Source organism: Amblyomma mixtum, chromosome 3 (assembly GCF_055824585.1).
Source record: "Amblyomma mixtum isolate Tamu chromosome 3, ASM5582458v1, whole genome shotgun sequence".
NCBI lineage: Eukaryota > Metazoa > Arthropoda > Arachnida > Ixodida > Ixodidae > Amblyomma > Amblyomma mixtum.
Genome location: NC_143014.1, coordinates 176,385,824 through 176,403,235, shown reverse-complemented (window position 1 = coordinate 176,403,235; position 17,412 = coordinate 176,385,824). Strand labels below are relative to the sequence as shown.

The window sequence follows — 17,412 nt, the reverse complement described above, 5'->3', positions numbered from 1 at the left end:
GTGCATTAAATTTAATTAGCTGCTTTCCTGAATTACCAGCCAACCAGTTTTGTACGTTCTATTCAGAAATATTTTTATCAGTGTATTATCACTGAGGCTAGTGTAAAAACAGCATCACCACACACATCTTGGGTAATTCAGTTCTGCAAATATTTCAAATAATTTATAAACATATTTTGGCTAACGGCCTCGAAGAGCCCAGTTAAAATTACAAAACTGCTTTTAACTCAAATTGCAATTGTGCTATTCAAACTGCAGTTACATATTCTGACTCTAAGAAAGTACACTTAAAGAGCGATTTAATAAGAATCCTGCCATAAATAAACAAATATTTTGAAGACTCTTATCCTCCTTACAATTAGAATATTAAATAGCTTCAGTATTACAGTAAAAGTGATAAGCAAGTTTTGGGGCGGCGTTTATTGTGCTCAAAGCCATTTATTTGGCCTGGCTTAATCTTTTTGACAGAGCAAATCGCATGACCCATTGGTTAGGCCGAAATACGTAAACCTACATGATAAAAATGACATGTGATTTTTGTGATCTATTATTACATCAAATAGTTTATATCGGTGCCTATAGTGTCACCAAGGGCTTTCTCTATTTGTACACTTTATAGTCAAGTAAAAGCCCCCCCCCCCCGAGTCCAAACATATGGTTTAATTAGTGTTCAATATGGCTTGTTCTACACAATACAACTATAATCACAAAATACATTTTAGCATTCTTCCAATTTTTCGCTCTTTTGAAGATTACCATAAGATACTTGTCACTGTAACCAAGAGGTATGGCAACATGATAGAAGCTACATTCAATATCTACTTCTAGCTTTTATACATTTTTTGAATGCATTTAAGTCTACTTACCACTGATGCTTCAGGTAGTTTTCATGACTCAAAATCCAGACGATGAATTCTAACATTGGGGAGGAAATATACCACTAATATTAAGAAGTTTGTATCAGAATATTTTCGAATAATTCAACTTTCCCAGCAGAGTATATACTGTTACATTTCAAATGTCAAGAAGTTTTTATTGTGTTGAAACGTTAATATGGCTAGATGGCATACATGTGCACCTCAATATATGGAATGTTCCCTCCCCCAGCAACAGTGACTACTACACATATAAAGCACTGGGAATCAGCATAAGGCTATGAAAGAACACTTCTCAGTAATAAAAGAAGGAATGCCGATAGAGCAAAGGTTTTGACAAGGAATTAAATTTCACAGTGATGCCAGGTAAGCCAAGAACAAAATACTCTTGAACTACCAAAAAAAGACAACTAAAATAGAATATCAAATAATCCATTCATGCAAATGCTAACACACTGGTTGACAAAGCAGAGTGTGAGATTTATTAACAAAACAAAAGAAAAAGGCCAAGACACTGGCCCAAACTGTAACTGTCTGGCTAACTGACAAAGCAATCAGCTGTCTAACAACTCCTGGTAAAGAGGAAGCTACAATAACACAAGTACAAGACAACACTTCCATTTGAGACATAAAACTTCAGTTGTGTGTTCTGTCTTTGGAATAATGCACAGCACATTAGAAAACACAGACAGTCACGTATTGGATGAACAAGCGGTAAATAATTTATAATTCAATTTTTTTTTCTATCATGCTATTCCGGATTCGGTTCCTGAGCCGAACAACGACTGTGATGTCACAGACAATTTGAGGTCTTGTGAGGCAAACAAAAGCTGCAGTATGGTCACTGCTTTGTTTATTTTAATTTGCACCTACTCTCACGCAAGCCTGCCCATGAGTTGGAATTACATAAAATGAACAAGCAGCAGTTATACCACAGTTTTGTCATGTACAATATTGTCTTGCCCATCAATTCAAATAAAAAAAAAACAAGTATACAAAAATTTGGTGTATCTACCCTTTTAAGGTTCATTTAGCAGCCACAGCAGCAACCAAACTAAAGCAAAACATTCCGATTAGCAGCAAAGAAATGCAAACTTCACACACACATTACGCACATCACTTTCACTTTTCACCTTACTGCAGTGCACATGGCATTACTATTTTCTATTTACTATGTTCAAACAGCCAGTAGAATCTAAATATGCAGTACAGAAATTGCCTGTTTTTGCCTGTGCAGATAGGAACTGAAGCTTTTTTTTGAGCTCCATGAAAAATTTAATTCCCATGAGACTTAAGAATGCTTATAAATCTACAGAACCTTCCGCATCAAGCAAAATTCTGAGCTCCTGTCAACATTGTCAGATACAGGTTTAAATGACATTTTCTGCATAATATTTTTGCACACGTTTAGCGATGTCATGATGATGTTCAATCCACTAGGCTTGGCAGTTTCATAAACGGAAACCACACTAAAAAAAACCCCCGTTATCAACAAAGTACTCCAAATGGCAGATTCTCTCTTGTGATCAATGTCGAGTATACACTGCATTATGAGAAAGCTAAAAAAATTTTGGCGTTTGTATGCCTTTTATGCTTTGCAATAGTGAGAAAATGGCATGACAGCTTACCTGAACTAGGTGAAGCAACTTGTTGTCTGAGAAAGGTTTCAACATTGCTAATAAGTGCCTCTTCATCTTGTTCAGCAGGCAAGTTAACTTCCGCAGTGATCCACCTCTCAATCAGATCTTTCAGGCAAGCTAAAAGAGGGCTATGAGTTTCACATTCTTGGTTTACACTTTCAAAGGAGTTCAGTAAACACTGCAGCCTTTTGATCAAATGCCACAAATCCTCCAGCATGCTCCTCTTAGACATAAGTTGATTCTCACTTCCACAAACTATGCTTGCTACACAGAACCCATGGGTGCTGCAAAAAGCATGCTTTGTCTTCTGCTCTTGGATAAGTCCATCTCCACAGCAGAACATAAGAGCCTTCGTCACTTCGTTGAAAAGCAAGCTATGCGCATGGGTCAGCAATTGGCAAATATCAGGCCATGAAAGATTGTTCACTACACGGCAGCACAATGGCACTACATAGAAATCCTCCGCTGCTTTCTTTCCTAGGTCCCCGTAGTTAACCACCCATAGATCAGGATTGAAAAGGCTAAACTCTGTTGGCTCACAGATACTTTGTAAGAAATCAAGAACCACATTCATTAGTGATGAAGCCCAATCAGCAACTTCTGAGTCAGACAGGTTGCAATTTTCCAAGAGACACACGAGGCTCTGAACGCAACATTCAAGAAGACATTCCGGTGTTGGCGAAATTCCGTCTGATAAAGGCAATCCTTGTATTTTGGAGAGAGCAGAAAGTGTTTCATCATGGCTTGTGGCGAATTCTGTCAAAAAACAATAATTATAAAGTCAAACAACAAGCAGTCAAACAACAAGGAAGCAGCAAAGGACTTCTAATGTGAGCAAATGCATGGAATCATGTGACAATGCAAAAATGTTTGTTGTAAGCGTCTATGTGCAAGTAAGAATATTAAGTCAATAGGAACTATTTCATTAAAGTTGGGGGAAGCAATTCAAGAAAAAGAGATTACAGGATTAAAACTAAAAAAAAATGCTAAATGATCTTTTTTAAATCAGGTTAGGGGAGGCAATTCAAGAAAAAGCGGTTGCAGGATTAAATAAAAAAAAAATAAAGCAAAATGGTCTGTTTTAAATCTGGGCTCATATTTTTATTTTGAACCCAAAGAGGAATGATCCCCTGCAGTGTGCAGTGAGTGTTTAAAGCAGAGACTAAAGTGATTTGCAATCTTGGAGCTACACTGTTATGGAAAGAACTACTGGATCACTGGAATGCCACATTACGATATCACCATGCTTGCATGAGAGTAAATGAGTGCCACAAAGTTGCTTCTTCTAGCTAATAAACAACAATAATCTGTTTTAGCAGAGTGTGTGATCTTCGCTTAACAAAATCTTCAGACTTCTCTCTTTTGCCCGAGCCAAGGGAGTGACAGCAATGGCTGTACTCCACCCTCCACAAGAACATATACTCTCAAGACCAACTGCATCATGTGACTGGGACATCCTCGAGGTTGCCCACTTTTTGGCTCACATGATCTTATGATACAGGCCCCCTGAATAAACACAGGCAGTCTTCAGTTGCGATGTACGACAGCGACATAATTTGCGGCAGGAAAGCCCCATCTATAGACACCACTGAAAATGTGATTTTGCACAAGCAAACCATTCTTCAGCTTACTACCACAAGGGAAAACAACTGTAGGGGGCATGCCCTAACTTTTGGTCTTGGTCACATCTGGACTAACACTACCACTATCACTAATCCAGACAATCAGTGCACACTGCCATGGATCAATGCTTGAAGGCATCGGAGCCTAAATACGGAATCAAGGTTAGTAACCCGTTATGTTTTCAGAATTAAAAGCTTGCAGCCAACTGCTGAAACAAGACAAATAGAGCAACACAGCATATATGCACAATATACAGCATAGGTTGAGGTTGTTTTCTTTGTTTCTCAAACCAGCACAAATAAGCAAATTTGCATTGTTCAACAGAGAGTACAGCAGTAAACTTAAATTAAGGATGTTACCCAGCTATTCTCAAGGGCAATTAAATTTAAAAATGACATTTATGTACAACACAATAACACGAGAAGAAACACTTACAGATAAACCCTGCAATAATGAAGCCCAAAACAACCAATTAGCCACAGCCAATTATCGTTGAAATTGATGGAAGAATGAGATCACATGCACTGACATTTCTCAAGTGTTAATAAGAACCAATTGATGCTATCGCATTAAAAAGGGAAAAACATTTCAAGACTGAATCCCTGCATTGGCAATGCCTTCCGAAATACTGGTCAGCAAGCTTTCAAGTGTCCAGTTAAGTGAAGTACTAAAACAACACTTACAAGAGTTTCTCATTTTAGGTGCATAAAGGTAAGTACAAAAAGTATGTAACCACATGAAATATCTTAAAAACCTGTGACTCAGCTTGTAACACACTTGGCTGTCTGGCAGAGGAGATCCTCGCTAAGCACAAACAAGTTGCCGCTCTCAACTTAGCGATCTTGATCACCAATGAGATGCCACTGAACAAGGTGGTGCATACTGCCAATGGTTCAATCAGAATGGTTAACTTACTTTATCAGCACACTTTAACCAAGCTGCGTTTCTGACTTATACACCTTTTGAAACAGTTCAAATGATAAACAATTTCAAAGAGAATTCCGTGGTGAAATGTCAACAGAAGTTCAGTACTGCCAGCTCTATACTGGCTGCAGTAATGTTAAAAGTGACGGACATTGTGGATGGTTTTTTACGGCCAGAACATCGGAAATTTCATGAAACATGATGGCTGAGCAATCAAAGAAAATTGCCACTGGCTTTTAGACCTTACATGGACTATTGCCTCCATTTCAAAGAAGCCGCAAAAAATGGTTTTGGTTTTGGTTTAGGTTTGGTTTTGGTTTATGGGGTTTAATGTCCCAAAGCAACTCAGGCTATGAGAGACGCCGTAGTGAAGGGCTCCGGAAATTTCGACCACCTGGGGTTCTTTAACGTGCACTGACATCGCACAGTACACGGGCCTCTAGAATTTCTCCTCCAAAGAAATTCTAGCCGCCGCGGCCGGGATCGAACCCGCGTCTTTTGGGTCAGCAGCCGAGCACCATAACCACTGAGCCACCGCGGCGGCCCGCAAAAAAATGACCGAAATTGTGGAAATCCAGTGACCAGTAGCTCCCCCTTAACATTGTGCCTGCTCATTCATCATGACTCATGCTCAGTTTTTTGGCAAAGCATGGTCTGTCAGAAAACCCTTCATCCAGGTCTGCCAACCCTGTCAGCAATCCACATGTCTTTGTGTCACTTTATGCCAGTCCAACAGATGAAGCCTTATTAGAAAGGCAAGTGGTCATAGATCACTGAAGAGGTAACCATTCCAAAAGAGAACTTTGCAGTATGCTTCAGGTGAGAAAACTCTTGGGGTAAGTGTGTGAGCTCCTGAAGGGAGCACTTTGAAGAGGAATAAGGAATCACTACGCTAGGCTGCTAAGCTCTTATAAAATCAACAAGGTTAGGTACTTTTTGGACAAACCTTGTGCACACCAAACACTGAATAATATTAAGGACATCATAAAAGTTGACCCCACTATTACATTCCCAGACACTACTTTTTTTCTATCCTTGCATAAAAGGTGCCAGGTCTTCTGACGAAGTATGCAGGTTACAACATTACAAACAATTTGTAGTCCTAGGCCACTGAATCGTCTTATACACTTTGATATAAACATGGAACCTCATTTATCCCAAATTCTTATATGGTTTTAAGAAGCACCAAATCTCAGACTAAATGTAAACTCTAAACATACAGCTTGGTTTTGTCCTTGGGATGAGGGCACCGACCCATGAAACATACATTCAAGATTACAGCCCTGTTGGAAACAGTACGCAAGTGTTCACAGCCACAGTGCACATCAACAGTAGCTGGCCTGCAATGTTAAGTGAACTAACAGAGAGCCACGAGCTAAAATTTATTTCTATAGTAAATGACAAAGCATGTCTGTGGATGCTGCACACTTCAGATACCAATATACCAATGGTCAATAAGTCAGTATAAAACATACACATTTTCAAACCTACTAAGACCTCAAATGCCTGCTTTGCAAGTGTTATGTATGGCACCAAAAGTAATTCTATATTGCTATGACCCCCATATTCAGTAGCATCTCCAAGAACACACACTATTCTACCTTCATTTGTTCTTTTAGACAAAGTGAAAAAAACAAATATTTACGATACGGCTGGTTAAGTCTTCAAAGTTGCTAAACTGAAGATAAAAACAATATTGTGTACCTTTTATGGGTTCAACACAGGATGACCATATTAGTGCAGATGTTGCACAGCTCCAAATGTAGGGCATGGTTTTTGAGATGTCACTTACTCCTTCAAGCACAGTGAGCCTAATTCTTGACGGCAATGCTTTCAGGCCCTGAAATTGTCCCAGGGAGTTAAAAACAATAAAACAAAAAGAAAAAAAAGTTGACAGCACAGCCATGCACACAAGGGGATTATAAGCAAGGGTCATGATAATTCTGTGGTGCCTGCGGAAAACACAGATTTAGTCCAATTTAGCCTGTAGCAGCCATAATGTGGTTGGTTTGGTTTATTGGTTTATTGGGGTTTAATGTCCCAAAGCAACTGAGGCTATGAGAGACGCTGTAGTGAAGGGCTCCGGAAATTTCGACCACCTGGTGTTCTTTAACATACACTGACATCGCACAGAACACTGGACTCTAGAATCCCGCCTTCATCGAAATTCGGTCGCCGCGGCCGGGATCGAACCCGCGTCTTTCGGGTCAGCAGCCAAGCGCCGTAACCACTGAGCCACCGCGGCAGGGCATGATGTGGTTGCTATGACATTACTGAGGTCACAAATAATGTGAAGGTGATCACAGGCCCACATGCAAGAAGACAGGGTGGGGCTGCTGACAAAGTTTGGCCTTCATCTAAGAAAGGCCAAAATGGAAAAGAAGTGTGGTGGTAAAGCCTTTGTCCCTCAAACTAAAAGTTGTGCATAAACCCACACAGGAGACATACATTCATATTTAGGCAGCGAAGTGATGAGTTTTAACATTCTAAATTTAGTCAGTAAAGATTACACATGAGGGGTGAGAAAAACGTTGCTCAGGTTAGCTTATGCTGCACTTTAAAAGGGGCCTGTGCTCTTTCACTAAAGTGAGTCAGAGTGCTTTCCTGCAACAATTTTAGTAAATTTTAATCATGGCTGTACGTAGTACAAAAAGTTGCAGAAGACATTATCAGACCATTCAATCAAGCTCCAAAAGTTTTTCTTTGTTCATAAAATGCAAAACTAGGAAGAAAAAAAAAACAGTGATAACAGCACTGGCACTCACGTTAATTACTCATTACTCATGCAATGTTATAATGAATGACATGTCACTTCGTCATGCTAACAAGCGGCCCATGCCATTAGCTATGATCAAGCTTAAAATAGTCAAGCCAAACAAATGGCTTTTATTGAAATAAATTCCAGCCTAGACTCAACCACCCGTTTCTACAATGGTTGGTTTCGGTTTTATACAGTCTAACGTCCCAAAGCAACTCAGGCTATGAGGGACATCGTAGTGGAGGGCTCCGAATAATTTTGACCACCTGGGGTCCTTTAACATGCACTGACATCGCACAGTACACGGGTCCCTAGCATTTCGTCTCCATCGAAATCCGACCGCCGTGGCCAGGATCGTACCCATGTCATTCGGGTCAGCAGCCAAGCACCGACCACTGAGCCAAAACGGCGGCTTTTCTATAATGGTGTCACAGATGACATGAACAGTCACACTGAAACTGCACAAAATAAAAATGGCATCACTGCAAGTGCTTTATCGCAATAAATAACTGTCTAAATCCACTTCGGATGCAGCAAATGTGGTCTGGAGGCAAATGCAAATGTAAACTACCAGAAATATAAAAACATTTATATATACAGGAGATGTGACACTGCCTTCACTGCCTCTTTAATTGAAACCAAACGGTCAGACTGAGTTTGCAAACGGTACGACTGGTCAGCCAGGCAAGGCTGTTGGTAGCCGAGCGCATAACAGGTTTCGCATAACATGAGCGCAAAACAGATTGCATAACAAGCTGCAGGAAAACTTTTAAGCAGTATCAAAATACTACCATACCTTTCTTTTGCTACTGAAATGTCACCATAAAAACCAATACCAACTACAGATATCCGAAAAAAAAAAAGATAAAAATACAGAGGGCACTGAAGAATTTGCCCATTTCCAATTACCTGCAGAAAGTATTTTCTCCAGCCACATAATGACACAAGCTCCGCAAAAAATGGCCATCCAATGCGTGGGAAGTCATCAAGCACAGACTCAAAATACTCTAGCTCAGTGTCCGCTGCAATATTGTAAGACCTGCGGGAAAAAAAAATTTTTTTTCTGTTACAAGATTGGAACAGCAATAAATAATTTCATGAGGCTTACAAAAGCTGTGCATGAAATCACTAAATGAGAAAAATACAGTATACAAGCAAAGTCCTCAAAAGTTGCACTCTTTGCAGAACTGTGGCGCTGACAAACCCACAGTGTGAAAGCACAGAGCTTAATGCATTTGGCAGCAAAATTAGCGAAACTTGTACAGTACCTCTGCCACATTTCAAATTGATTCAGGACATTCCTAACAACTGCTTGTTCGAATCTTTTTCTTTGAACCTGTTGCAGCATTTATCTCAATGTAGCTCAGGTAAACAGGAGCGATGTTTACATTAATGTTAAAATGCGCACTGCATGCTTTTCCAAACATACCGATTTCCGTTCAAATGTGATGACTCGCAGTACAAATCAATGCATCCACTGCGTTAGATCAGTAAGCTTGAGAGTTGCAAGCAGTGAATACATGCAAACAGGTGGAGCATAGCACCAAGGGGAAAAGACAAAAGCTGGCTGTTGTGGTGCCCAAACTACTTGGGATGTCCCAGTAACCAGAAACAAAAAATTGGATCTCTCCGTTCCAAACCTCACAAGAATTATCTGTGTCCACTATGTATCACTCTGTATTCAAGCATGCGTGCACAAGGAGAATGCAGTTGCTCTCGAAGCACTAGCATTTCAGAAGTGTGAATCCAACAAGAAATAAAAAGTTACATGCAAATGCCAATTTCAGCAAACAAGAATACATACATAGAACGGAGCAAACCAAGTAGCATGCAGAAAATGAAGACTACAATTCTACTCACAGCAATACATTTGAAAAAACTGCTGCATGTAGCCTCGCACCGACAACATCAGAATTGATATCAGCTGTGTAGGCATTTTGTATTTTATTTGATACGGTCAGTGCTGAAATTCTGCAGTGGCCTTGGTCAGATGAAAACAAATTCAGGTTTTTGTCCTGGAACAAACGGTAATCATTTCTTAGCCATGATGCAGACGTTTTCTATGCTACCAAGAATCACAAAATTAAGCTCAAAACCCTGGCTGGTAGCTAACCCACAGTCGAAGAGGGAAGTTGATTTACCAATGAAAGAAAAAAAGGTTTCACTCATGCAAAGAAATATTTCACAGTAGCTAGGGTCCTGGAACATGTGCTAAAGGTGCCCTGAACACTACATGAGAGTGGTAAGTCAATGCATTTGGCTGGAAGTATACAGGTTCCCATAAAAGTTTTTGGAACACAGAAACCACAGAAAAATATTAATTCCTTGGCAGCGTAAGCGTGCAGCCATAAAATGAAGGGTATAGTCTGCACTTCCCTACGCTACCTGCTCAGTGCACCCCTCAATGTGCCTCCAAGCAGCAAAGAAATTCAACTTTTTTATGGCTCTTCTGTTTCTAAAACTCTTGTGGGCACCTGCACATCTCCATAAATATCTCTCACTTTGGTTTTCATTTTCAAGCTGTCGGGTAGTATCACAGTCAACCTACACAATTCCATGCACTGATGCCTGTGAGCAGATAGACCTCACAAGTGAAGTACAAAGTAAGCTCTCCTTTTTTTTCTCATAGTGGCTTTATCACTTGATTTTAGAGCAGCTGCCAGTGCCGCCTATCAAGACAGTGGCAGAGGCAGGGCTACCATAGGCAACAGCAAATAGAACACAGACTTCAAGAGCAGGGCATAGCTACCAGAGGCATAAGTTGTAAAATAGGGGAGAGAAGTTGAGTAGAGGAAAACCGCTAGAGCTAATAGCACACCTTTTATTTCTTGCCTCTCATCATGTGTTTGACTAAAATTCTTTTGGGGCAATATTGCTTTCAAGGTGCCTTGGCAATTTTAAGGCATTTTTTGCGATTCATGAATACACATCTCAGGACCCATTTGAAGGGAAGAAAAACAGTGACATCTGTATTCTTTCTGAAATAACTCCACAGGAGCCACAACAAGATACAGATCTCAAGCTTTAGTACAACTGTGCAAGTGTCTTCTCTTCAGTTCAAGTTACTATTTTGTTTTTAATTAAATTTCCGCATCGATCCAAGTCCCCTCACACCTTCAACATGACCTTCAGCCCTTGAAGTATAAGTATAAAACCAATAATAAATAAAATTAAAGTTTTATTCCAAACAGTCATCAGTTACGTGATATCATACACAGCACCCATGTTATGCAACAGCAGCCAAGCCATTCTCCCTTCTAGACATCAGGCAAAATTGTTAGAAATGTCACCATCAAGGCTATATAAAATGATATAGGCAAACTCCAAGAAGTTAGACTGCAGATATTCAATATATCCAATGCAATACTGTTCAACTACAGCAAAAGTAGAAGTACTTTTTAAGCCTACTCAGTCCTGTTTAAACTTATTGTTTATGCCAGTTAAATATTATAAGAATTATCACAAACAGCACTGAACTGCTAAGCAGAAACTAGAGAGCCCAGTAATCAAACAAGGCTCGCTAAGTTACCATCATCATTTATGCAACCACCTTCCCTGTCAAATGGCATCATGCAATACAGTGCCAGAGACACGCAACCTTTCACTGCGAGAGACAGCTGAAAAAGTACAACAAAGCAGAACCTAACATAGGGGTAGGGGTGTGCAAATAGTACCTTTTCCAAACTGAACTGAATACGAATAGTGTAGCTTTGCTGCTGAAATATTCGAATATGAATAGTTTAGCTTAAAACTGAATTGAATAAGAATCAAACATCTTTACGAATATTTGCTACTCATAGGAATATGCAACGAGAAATAGTGCAACATAGCAAAGCACTAGATGCGTCACTGCGGTACAGTGCTATTACTTTTGCAGTCATGTCTATACTGTTAAAAGATCTGTAAACATTGGTTAAAAGATCTATTACGGGTCTCTATTAGAGGGTAGCAACATGAAGTTATTGTATTAATTCTATCCTCATCAAGTTACACGCATAAGAAAAGTACCTTTTACCATTGATGACGGGAGAGAATAAACTAGCACCACATCTCGGTGCTAGTTTATTCTTTTATTTAGTTTAGTTCAGTTTAGAAGAAAGACATGAGTCATGACCTCTGAGGTAGGGCATCAAAACTAGGTTTGCTGAACCTGCTTGGGCCCTGCCATGTCGTCCAATCTCTGAGGGCACTTATGAACATCACGAACGCCACCACACGAATGGACCACGTCACAGACCACACACATACCAATCAGGGCAGCATGGTATGCAGCATGTGTGGTCCATGTTTTTGGAACAGTCATGGAAGAAAAATATGGAGCACCTTACTCGAACTTCATGCCAATTACTTGAAAAATATTCAAAAACTTGCGAACCTATTTAATTTGTTTCGAATAATTTTGAACATGCACTATTTGATTAGTACGGTGAATCAAACAAAGATATTCGATTCACTATCCGAAATTTACATATATTCACACAGCCCTCCAGAGGGGCCATCCACCAAACATTTCATTCAGTTCACCCGCATTATCTCAACCTGTACTTGAGGTCCCCCAGTGCAAAGCATTTTTCAGCGATATAACATTGCCTGTACTGTATGGCCCTAGGCCTTGTAAAGGCCTAGTTCATGGCATTCCCAACCCTTCGGCAAAGGTTGGTGAAGGCTCCTTGTTGACAGTGTTGCACATGCTCTGCACTCAAGACAGCATCGGCACTAAACTACAGCAGCATTCAAAATTACAGTTGTCTTTACTGCAGCAAACAACAAAGCAGAACTTCAAGTTATTGCATCTGCATATGCTTGAGCTGCATGGCTATGGCAGCCGCATGCTGTATCGTCAAAGGTAATTGCTGGCACAGAATAGCAAAACCTTGTGTTGAACAGCAGCATCAGAAACATGGTACTTATGCTACTTTAGCTTTACTGTCAGCTAGTGAAATCATGACAGCCCAAATCTAGTGAATCATGCCTAGATGTGCCGAAAGATGATGCACTGCTATTCACTCCTGGCACATTCAGTATGCTACACACGTGCATAGGCATTTTAACATTTTCAAAACTAATGCACCAATTTGTTAGCACTTAAAACACCAATGGAAATCAAATTAGTGCTCTGCTTTGACTTTTCCAACTTCTTGATTCCAACTTCCAACTTCTTGATTGAGCCTGAAGTAGACAAATGCTGTGTTCAAATGTGACAATGCATAAAACAGAAGGGTTATAAGCAGTAAAAGCAGTATGCGGCTAATGGTTCAAGTACAGAACCATGCAGGGTACCCCATATAACATAGCCCATATATGAAAATAAATATGCAGACATACAAAAATGGCCATCTTTAGTGTCTTCTTGTGCAAGCAAAAATATCTCCTAATTCACAGTAGCTTAATTAAATGGTAAAGATCAATCGATTTTTGAGCCACTAGAGATATGTGACAAGTTTGAAATATACAGTTGTTGGGTGCGAAAAGAAATCCCAAATAGCATGCTTTCTGAAAATATTGCAAGGTCCCATAAGTCAAATACCATAATTTGCATGAAAGATTTGATGGCCAAGCAGAAACACTGCACAAGCTTGTTTGCCTTACGGTGGTAAACAGTTGCGTAGCAAATAAGCTATTTCATTGGGGTAGCCTTTGATAAAATATTTCAGGTAAAAACTCCACCCTTCTTGCCATAGAGATGAGTTCTGCAATGCGAACTCTGGCCATTTACAGTGGCAGTCAAGTAGCATTACTGCAGTGACCGTGAATGGCAGGTCACTTAAAAAGTTTAGCTTCGTTAATCGATAGGCCTTCCTAAGATTTGTTAAGGCCAGATGGAGCAGGCCCAAAAACAGACCACCTGATTGTTACGGTTTGCCAGGTTTGATGTGCTGCTGCAGTGCTTTGTCATATATCATGATCAGGTGAGCACACAAATTAAACAGGACATTACCAAGCTACATTAAAACCAAATGATTCAAGCTGCACTACTCGCACTTTGTGGCTGCTTGGAGTTTTCGCATCACATTGCAAATTAGGCATCTAAACCTTGGCCAGGTGGCGCTTTTGGCAACAGCTATCTTCATGGTATTTTCACTGCGCTGACGTCACGATCAATGTGAAATTAAGTCACACAAGATTTGCGGAGGCAGCACACGCAAAACGAGAGACGTTGCAACTCGCGACCGAACGGTGGAGTCACTCTCCGCAAGGTCACAAGCTGGTAGTTGAGAGAAAACTGACGCCAACCAATATTTTAACTTTGCCCAACGTTTCGGGACCAATTCGGTGCCTTGTTCAGGGCTGACTAAAGTGTGCCAGCAGCAGCGAGGTGCTGGCTTCGCTCTCCCTTTGTTAACACGTGGCGCAGTCCACTAGCGTATGCGGAGGGAGCGTTCCTGGAGTCCTATTCATTGCCGCCTTTGTGAGCCGGATGTGCCATGACTCCACATGTCACCTCTTGGAACAGGTTTGGCTCCACGGCCAAGGCATTCACCTCCCCGAAGGCTATTGGGTAATGCTGCAAGCTGGTGCTGCTGCTGCACTACCAAGCTTCAAGACTGATTTCCCTCAACAGCCTAAACTGCTGTTAGTGGAGAGACGCACAGAGGCGCTGTAAAGATTGCTTAGAGAAACAGCGTGTCCCTGGCGGAGCTAAAATGTTATGCATTTAAAAGGCAACTGCACAACTTTTTGAGAATTTCGCGATATGCAAGGAACGTGTTTTTTCGCTAGCATTTAAAATAGTAACGTAATCGACTACTGAATTTCGCACTTCTCCTCAAAGCACCGGAAGAGTGCGGGGAAGTTTGGTGTGACGTCAGGTATGATTTCAAATTACCACTGCCATCAGCCACACCTATGCAGTGCCTCGTTGGATAAGGTCAAACAACACTCGGCGAGCTTTGCCTTCGGTGGCGTTGTTTTTTTTTTCCTTCAAATCAATTGCGTTTATGCTTTGGAAATGCACCGGTGCTTTGATGACGTTGAAAATGCGAGCACAGAAATTCGTCTTGGCAGAAGACAAAGAACATAATGCACATTAGAACACACCTCTTGCTGTAAACTGCGCTCCGCAGAACGAAGAGCGCTGTGGAGCAATGAAATGTCTCGACCATATTCGAAGCTCCGAAACGTCATTATTGAAGAACGCTCTAAGGTAACACATTTAACAAAAGTGCAGCGTGAACACCAGGCTAACGGAATAAACACAGGTTCCCGAAGCTACGGTGCTACGGCACTCAATCTAAGCGGCCTAAGTGCGAACAATTATTCATGTGGCGCGCCAACGCCGTACAGCGATACAGCCAAAAAAGCACATCGAGCACATGCGCTACAAGTTAAAAAAAATTCTGACCAATTATACGAACATAAGTAGTAGCATGAATATTTATTTCTACCCTCTTAAGTCACGCGAAGTACTTTTAATCCAAAAATTATTCGCACCTGCTCTTTTTAAATATTAGCAACGTGTAAGTTAGCTTTTACTGCAGGTGGCGACTCGGAGCTGCGGCGATTAAAGCTTTAACAGCGACGACAATTCACTTCACCACTTGCAAGTCTTCTCTCAAAATTCGTCCGCCTGCTGTAACAATATTTTGGACACTAGCTGATGCGCGCGCCCTCTCTTGACAGAAAGCAGTTAGTTGCGCCTGCTTGCAAGTGATTCTGAAGCCACTCAAAAAGCGCAAGCTTAAAAATACCAGTTCAACTTTTTGTAAACAGGTGACGCTGCAATCTGGACTGACACTCTTTTTTTGTAAATTAGTTTGTTCGACTTTGAAACAAAGGTAGATGAGGGGTTTCGCGACTAGTTTTTTTAGCGAAAATCGCCTGCCTGCTGCTCGGTTCCCTGCATTGATGCAGTAGGAAACCGAGGTGGGCGCAGGGGTACGGAGACGATGGGTTGCATCTTAAAATTTTTGCGCAAATACGCACAACTCTAGTCAAGACGCCGTCGAAAAGCAAACGCTTTTGCTGGATTTCTTCGGACCTCAAATGGAACCCTTTAGCCGCAGGATAGTGGCGATCGCTAGCTTGCTGATGTGCGTCGTCGGAACCACCGAAGCCGTAACCGCGGAAGAGAGAGTCCAACTGCGGTAAGTTCCTCGAACACAAGTCTAGTCTCACTTATTGCTTCCGATTAACGTTATTACTGCTGCACAGGACTAGCAGCGCGAACAAATTTGGCGCATATTATTTTGTGCCGGTCGATATGATCAGTTTGAATGGGTTGTGAGTTCTCAGTTCGTCAGGTTTTCTTGATGAATATAGCATCGTTTAAACCGGTGATTAGTTCCTAATGTCTTTATGTAGTCACGCTTGTACTATCCACGAGTCTTTCAATTTGTTGGCAAGAACTTGTGTGTGTCTGTTGATGTCTTCGTGTTGGTGGGAGCTGAACTGAAACCATTCACACGAAAACAAAACAAGAAAAAGAAGGGGGGAGGAGCGGTGGGGGGGGGGGGGGGGGGGGATGAGTGTTTGCGGCGTGTAGCTCAATGAACGACCGTGACACGATGGCAGTTTTTGAAGTATGCATCTGTTCAGCTTTTAGAAACTGTCATCTTTAGGAAACGCTTTCCCGTTAGCGAGCGCTCGCTCTCGCCAATCTGTGTTAATTTGGTTTAATTTTTTCTTCCTTTTTTTCGCAGGGACCAAGTCAAAGAAATGTTTTATCACGCCTACCGGGCTTACGTGGTATGTACCGAAAAGAAAATATCTTTAGCTTTTAGCGTGGGACTTTCAAGCACCGGAACTAATATATAGTTCTGTTAACAGATATATAGTCATGCTTTTGAAATGCATAGTAGCTTCTATACCTTAGTTTGTACTGTATGTATATTTGAACTGTGAAGTAAACAGTGCTTACGAAGACAGGGACAACAGAGACCAGACAGACACAGTGTGCATCGTTATTACAGTTAGTACTGTGTTCGTATAGACTTTCTTGGCAGTCTTCTGGTGTGCTGTTACTTCAGAGATGATGTAGCAGCAAGCCCAAGCTTCTGCAAGCGCCTGTGTGGAGTCCAGCCTAAAAGTGCATGAGTATAAAATTGCATTCTGGGGACAGCTAAAGTGAAAACTGGTGTCATTGTATTTGGTTCAGTGTGTTGCAACAATGACAAGGACGAAAGAAGACAGTGAGGCAAGTGACTGCCAAAAGCACTGTGTCATTGTCATCCGAAATCCCTGTAATTGTTGCATTTAAAATCGTAGTATGAATCCTCATCAGCTTGCCCAATTAACTTTCCTGCTTCAATCTGTTGCACTTGTGGTGCCTGTACCATGTGTCTCATTATTTAAATTCATCAATTCATTATCACAAGTGACCACATGACTGCATTGATGTAAATCTTACATGCGTCGAAAGTGACAATTTCATCAAAGAACTCATTGATATGTTAGGTGTAACCTTTTGCAAAAAAGTGCACCTGAACGTCGATCACATTTGTCTATGTGACAGGATGGCAGCAGCTTAACTGTCTCTTGTGTGTGTTTTGTGTACGTGTTATGTGCGGGCATGTGTCACTAATTTGTTAACATTATGAGCGGGTATTATGTATATTTAACTTGCATTCTTTATTCACATGTGGCAAGCTGTTCT

The 17,412-nt window shown here is 41.0% G+C and overlaps 2 protein-coding genes across 4 annotated transcripts in view; one reads left to right on the top strand and one right to left on the bottom strand.

The window, feature by feature from the left end:
- Nucleotides 1-15,171, bottom strand: part of LOC149352821 (uncharacterized) — a 34,801-nt gene extending 19,630 nt beyond the window's left edge. The window contains exons 1-6 of one of the 3 annotated variants that reach the window (XM_089582036.1): nt 14,859-15,171; nt 9,681-9,835; nt 8,730-8,859; nt 6,767-6,902; nt 2,504-3,271; nt 867-915 (exon numbers count right to left, since the gene is read on the bottom strand). In XM_089582036.1, the coding sequence (XP_089438162.1) occupies nt 867-915; nt 2,504-3,271; nt 6,767-6,902; nt 8,730-8,859; nt 9,681-9,835; nt 14,859-14,945 (1,325 nt within the window). In that variant the 5' untranslated portion in view covers nt 14,946-15,171. Of the gene's footprint in view, nt 1-866; nt 916-2,503; nt 3,272-6,766; nt 6,903-8,729; nt 8,860-9,680; nt 9,836-13,145; nt 14,620-14,858 lie in introns of those variants that run through there. The other 2 variants (XM_089582034.1, XM_089582035.1) reach the window with 2 other exon arrangements.
- Nucleotides 15,172-15,641: 470 nt separating this feature from the next.
- The window catches only part of Edem2 (ER degradation enhancer, mannosidase alpha-like 2), a 54,645-nt gene continuing 52,874 nt past the window's right edge, over nt 15,642-17,412 (top strand). The window contains exons 1-2 of the mRNA XM_089582033.1: nt 15,642-15,904; nt 16,460-16,505. Coding sequence (XP_089438159.1) covers nt 15,804-15,904; nt 16,460-16,505 — 147 coding nt within the window. The 5' untranslated portion in view covers nt 15,642-15,803. The remainder of the gene's footprint in view (nt 15,905-16,459; nt 16,506-17,412) is intronic.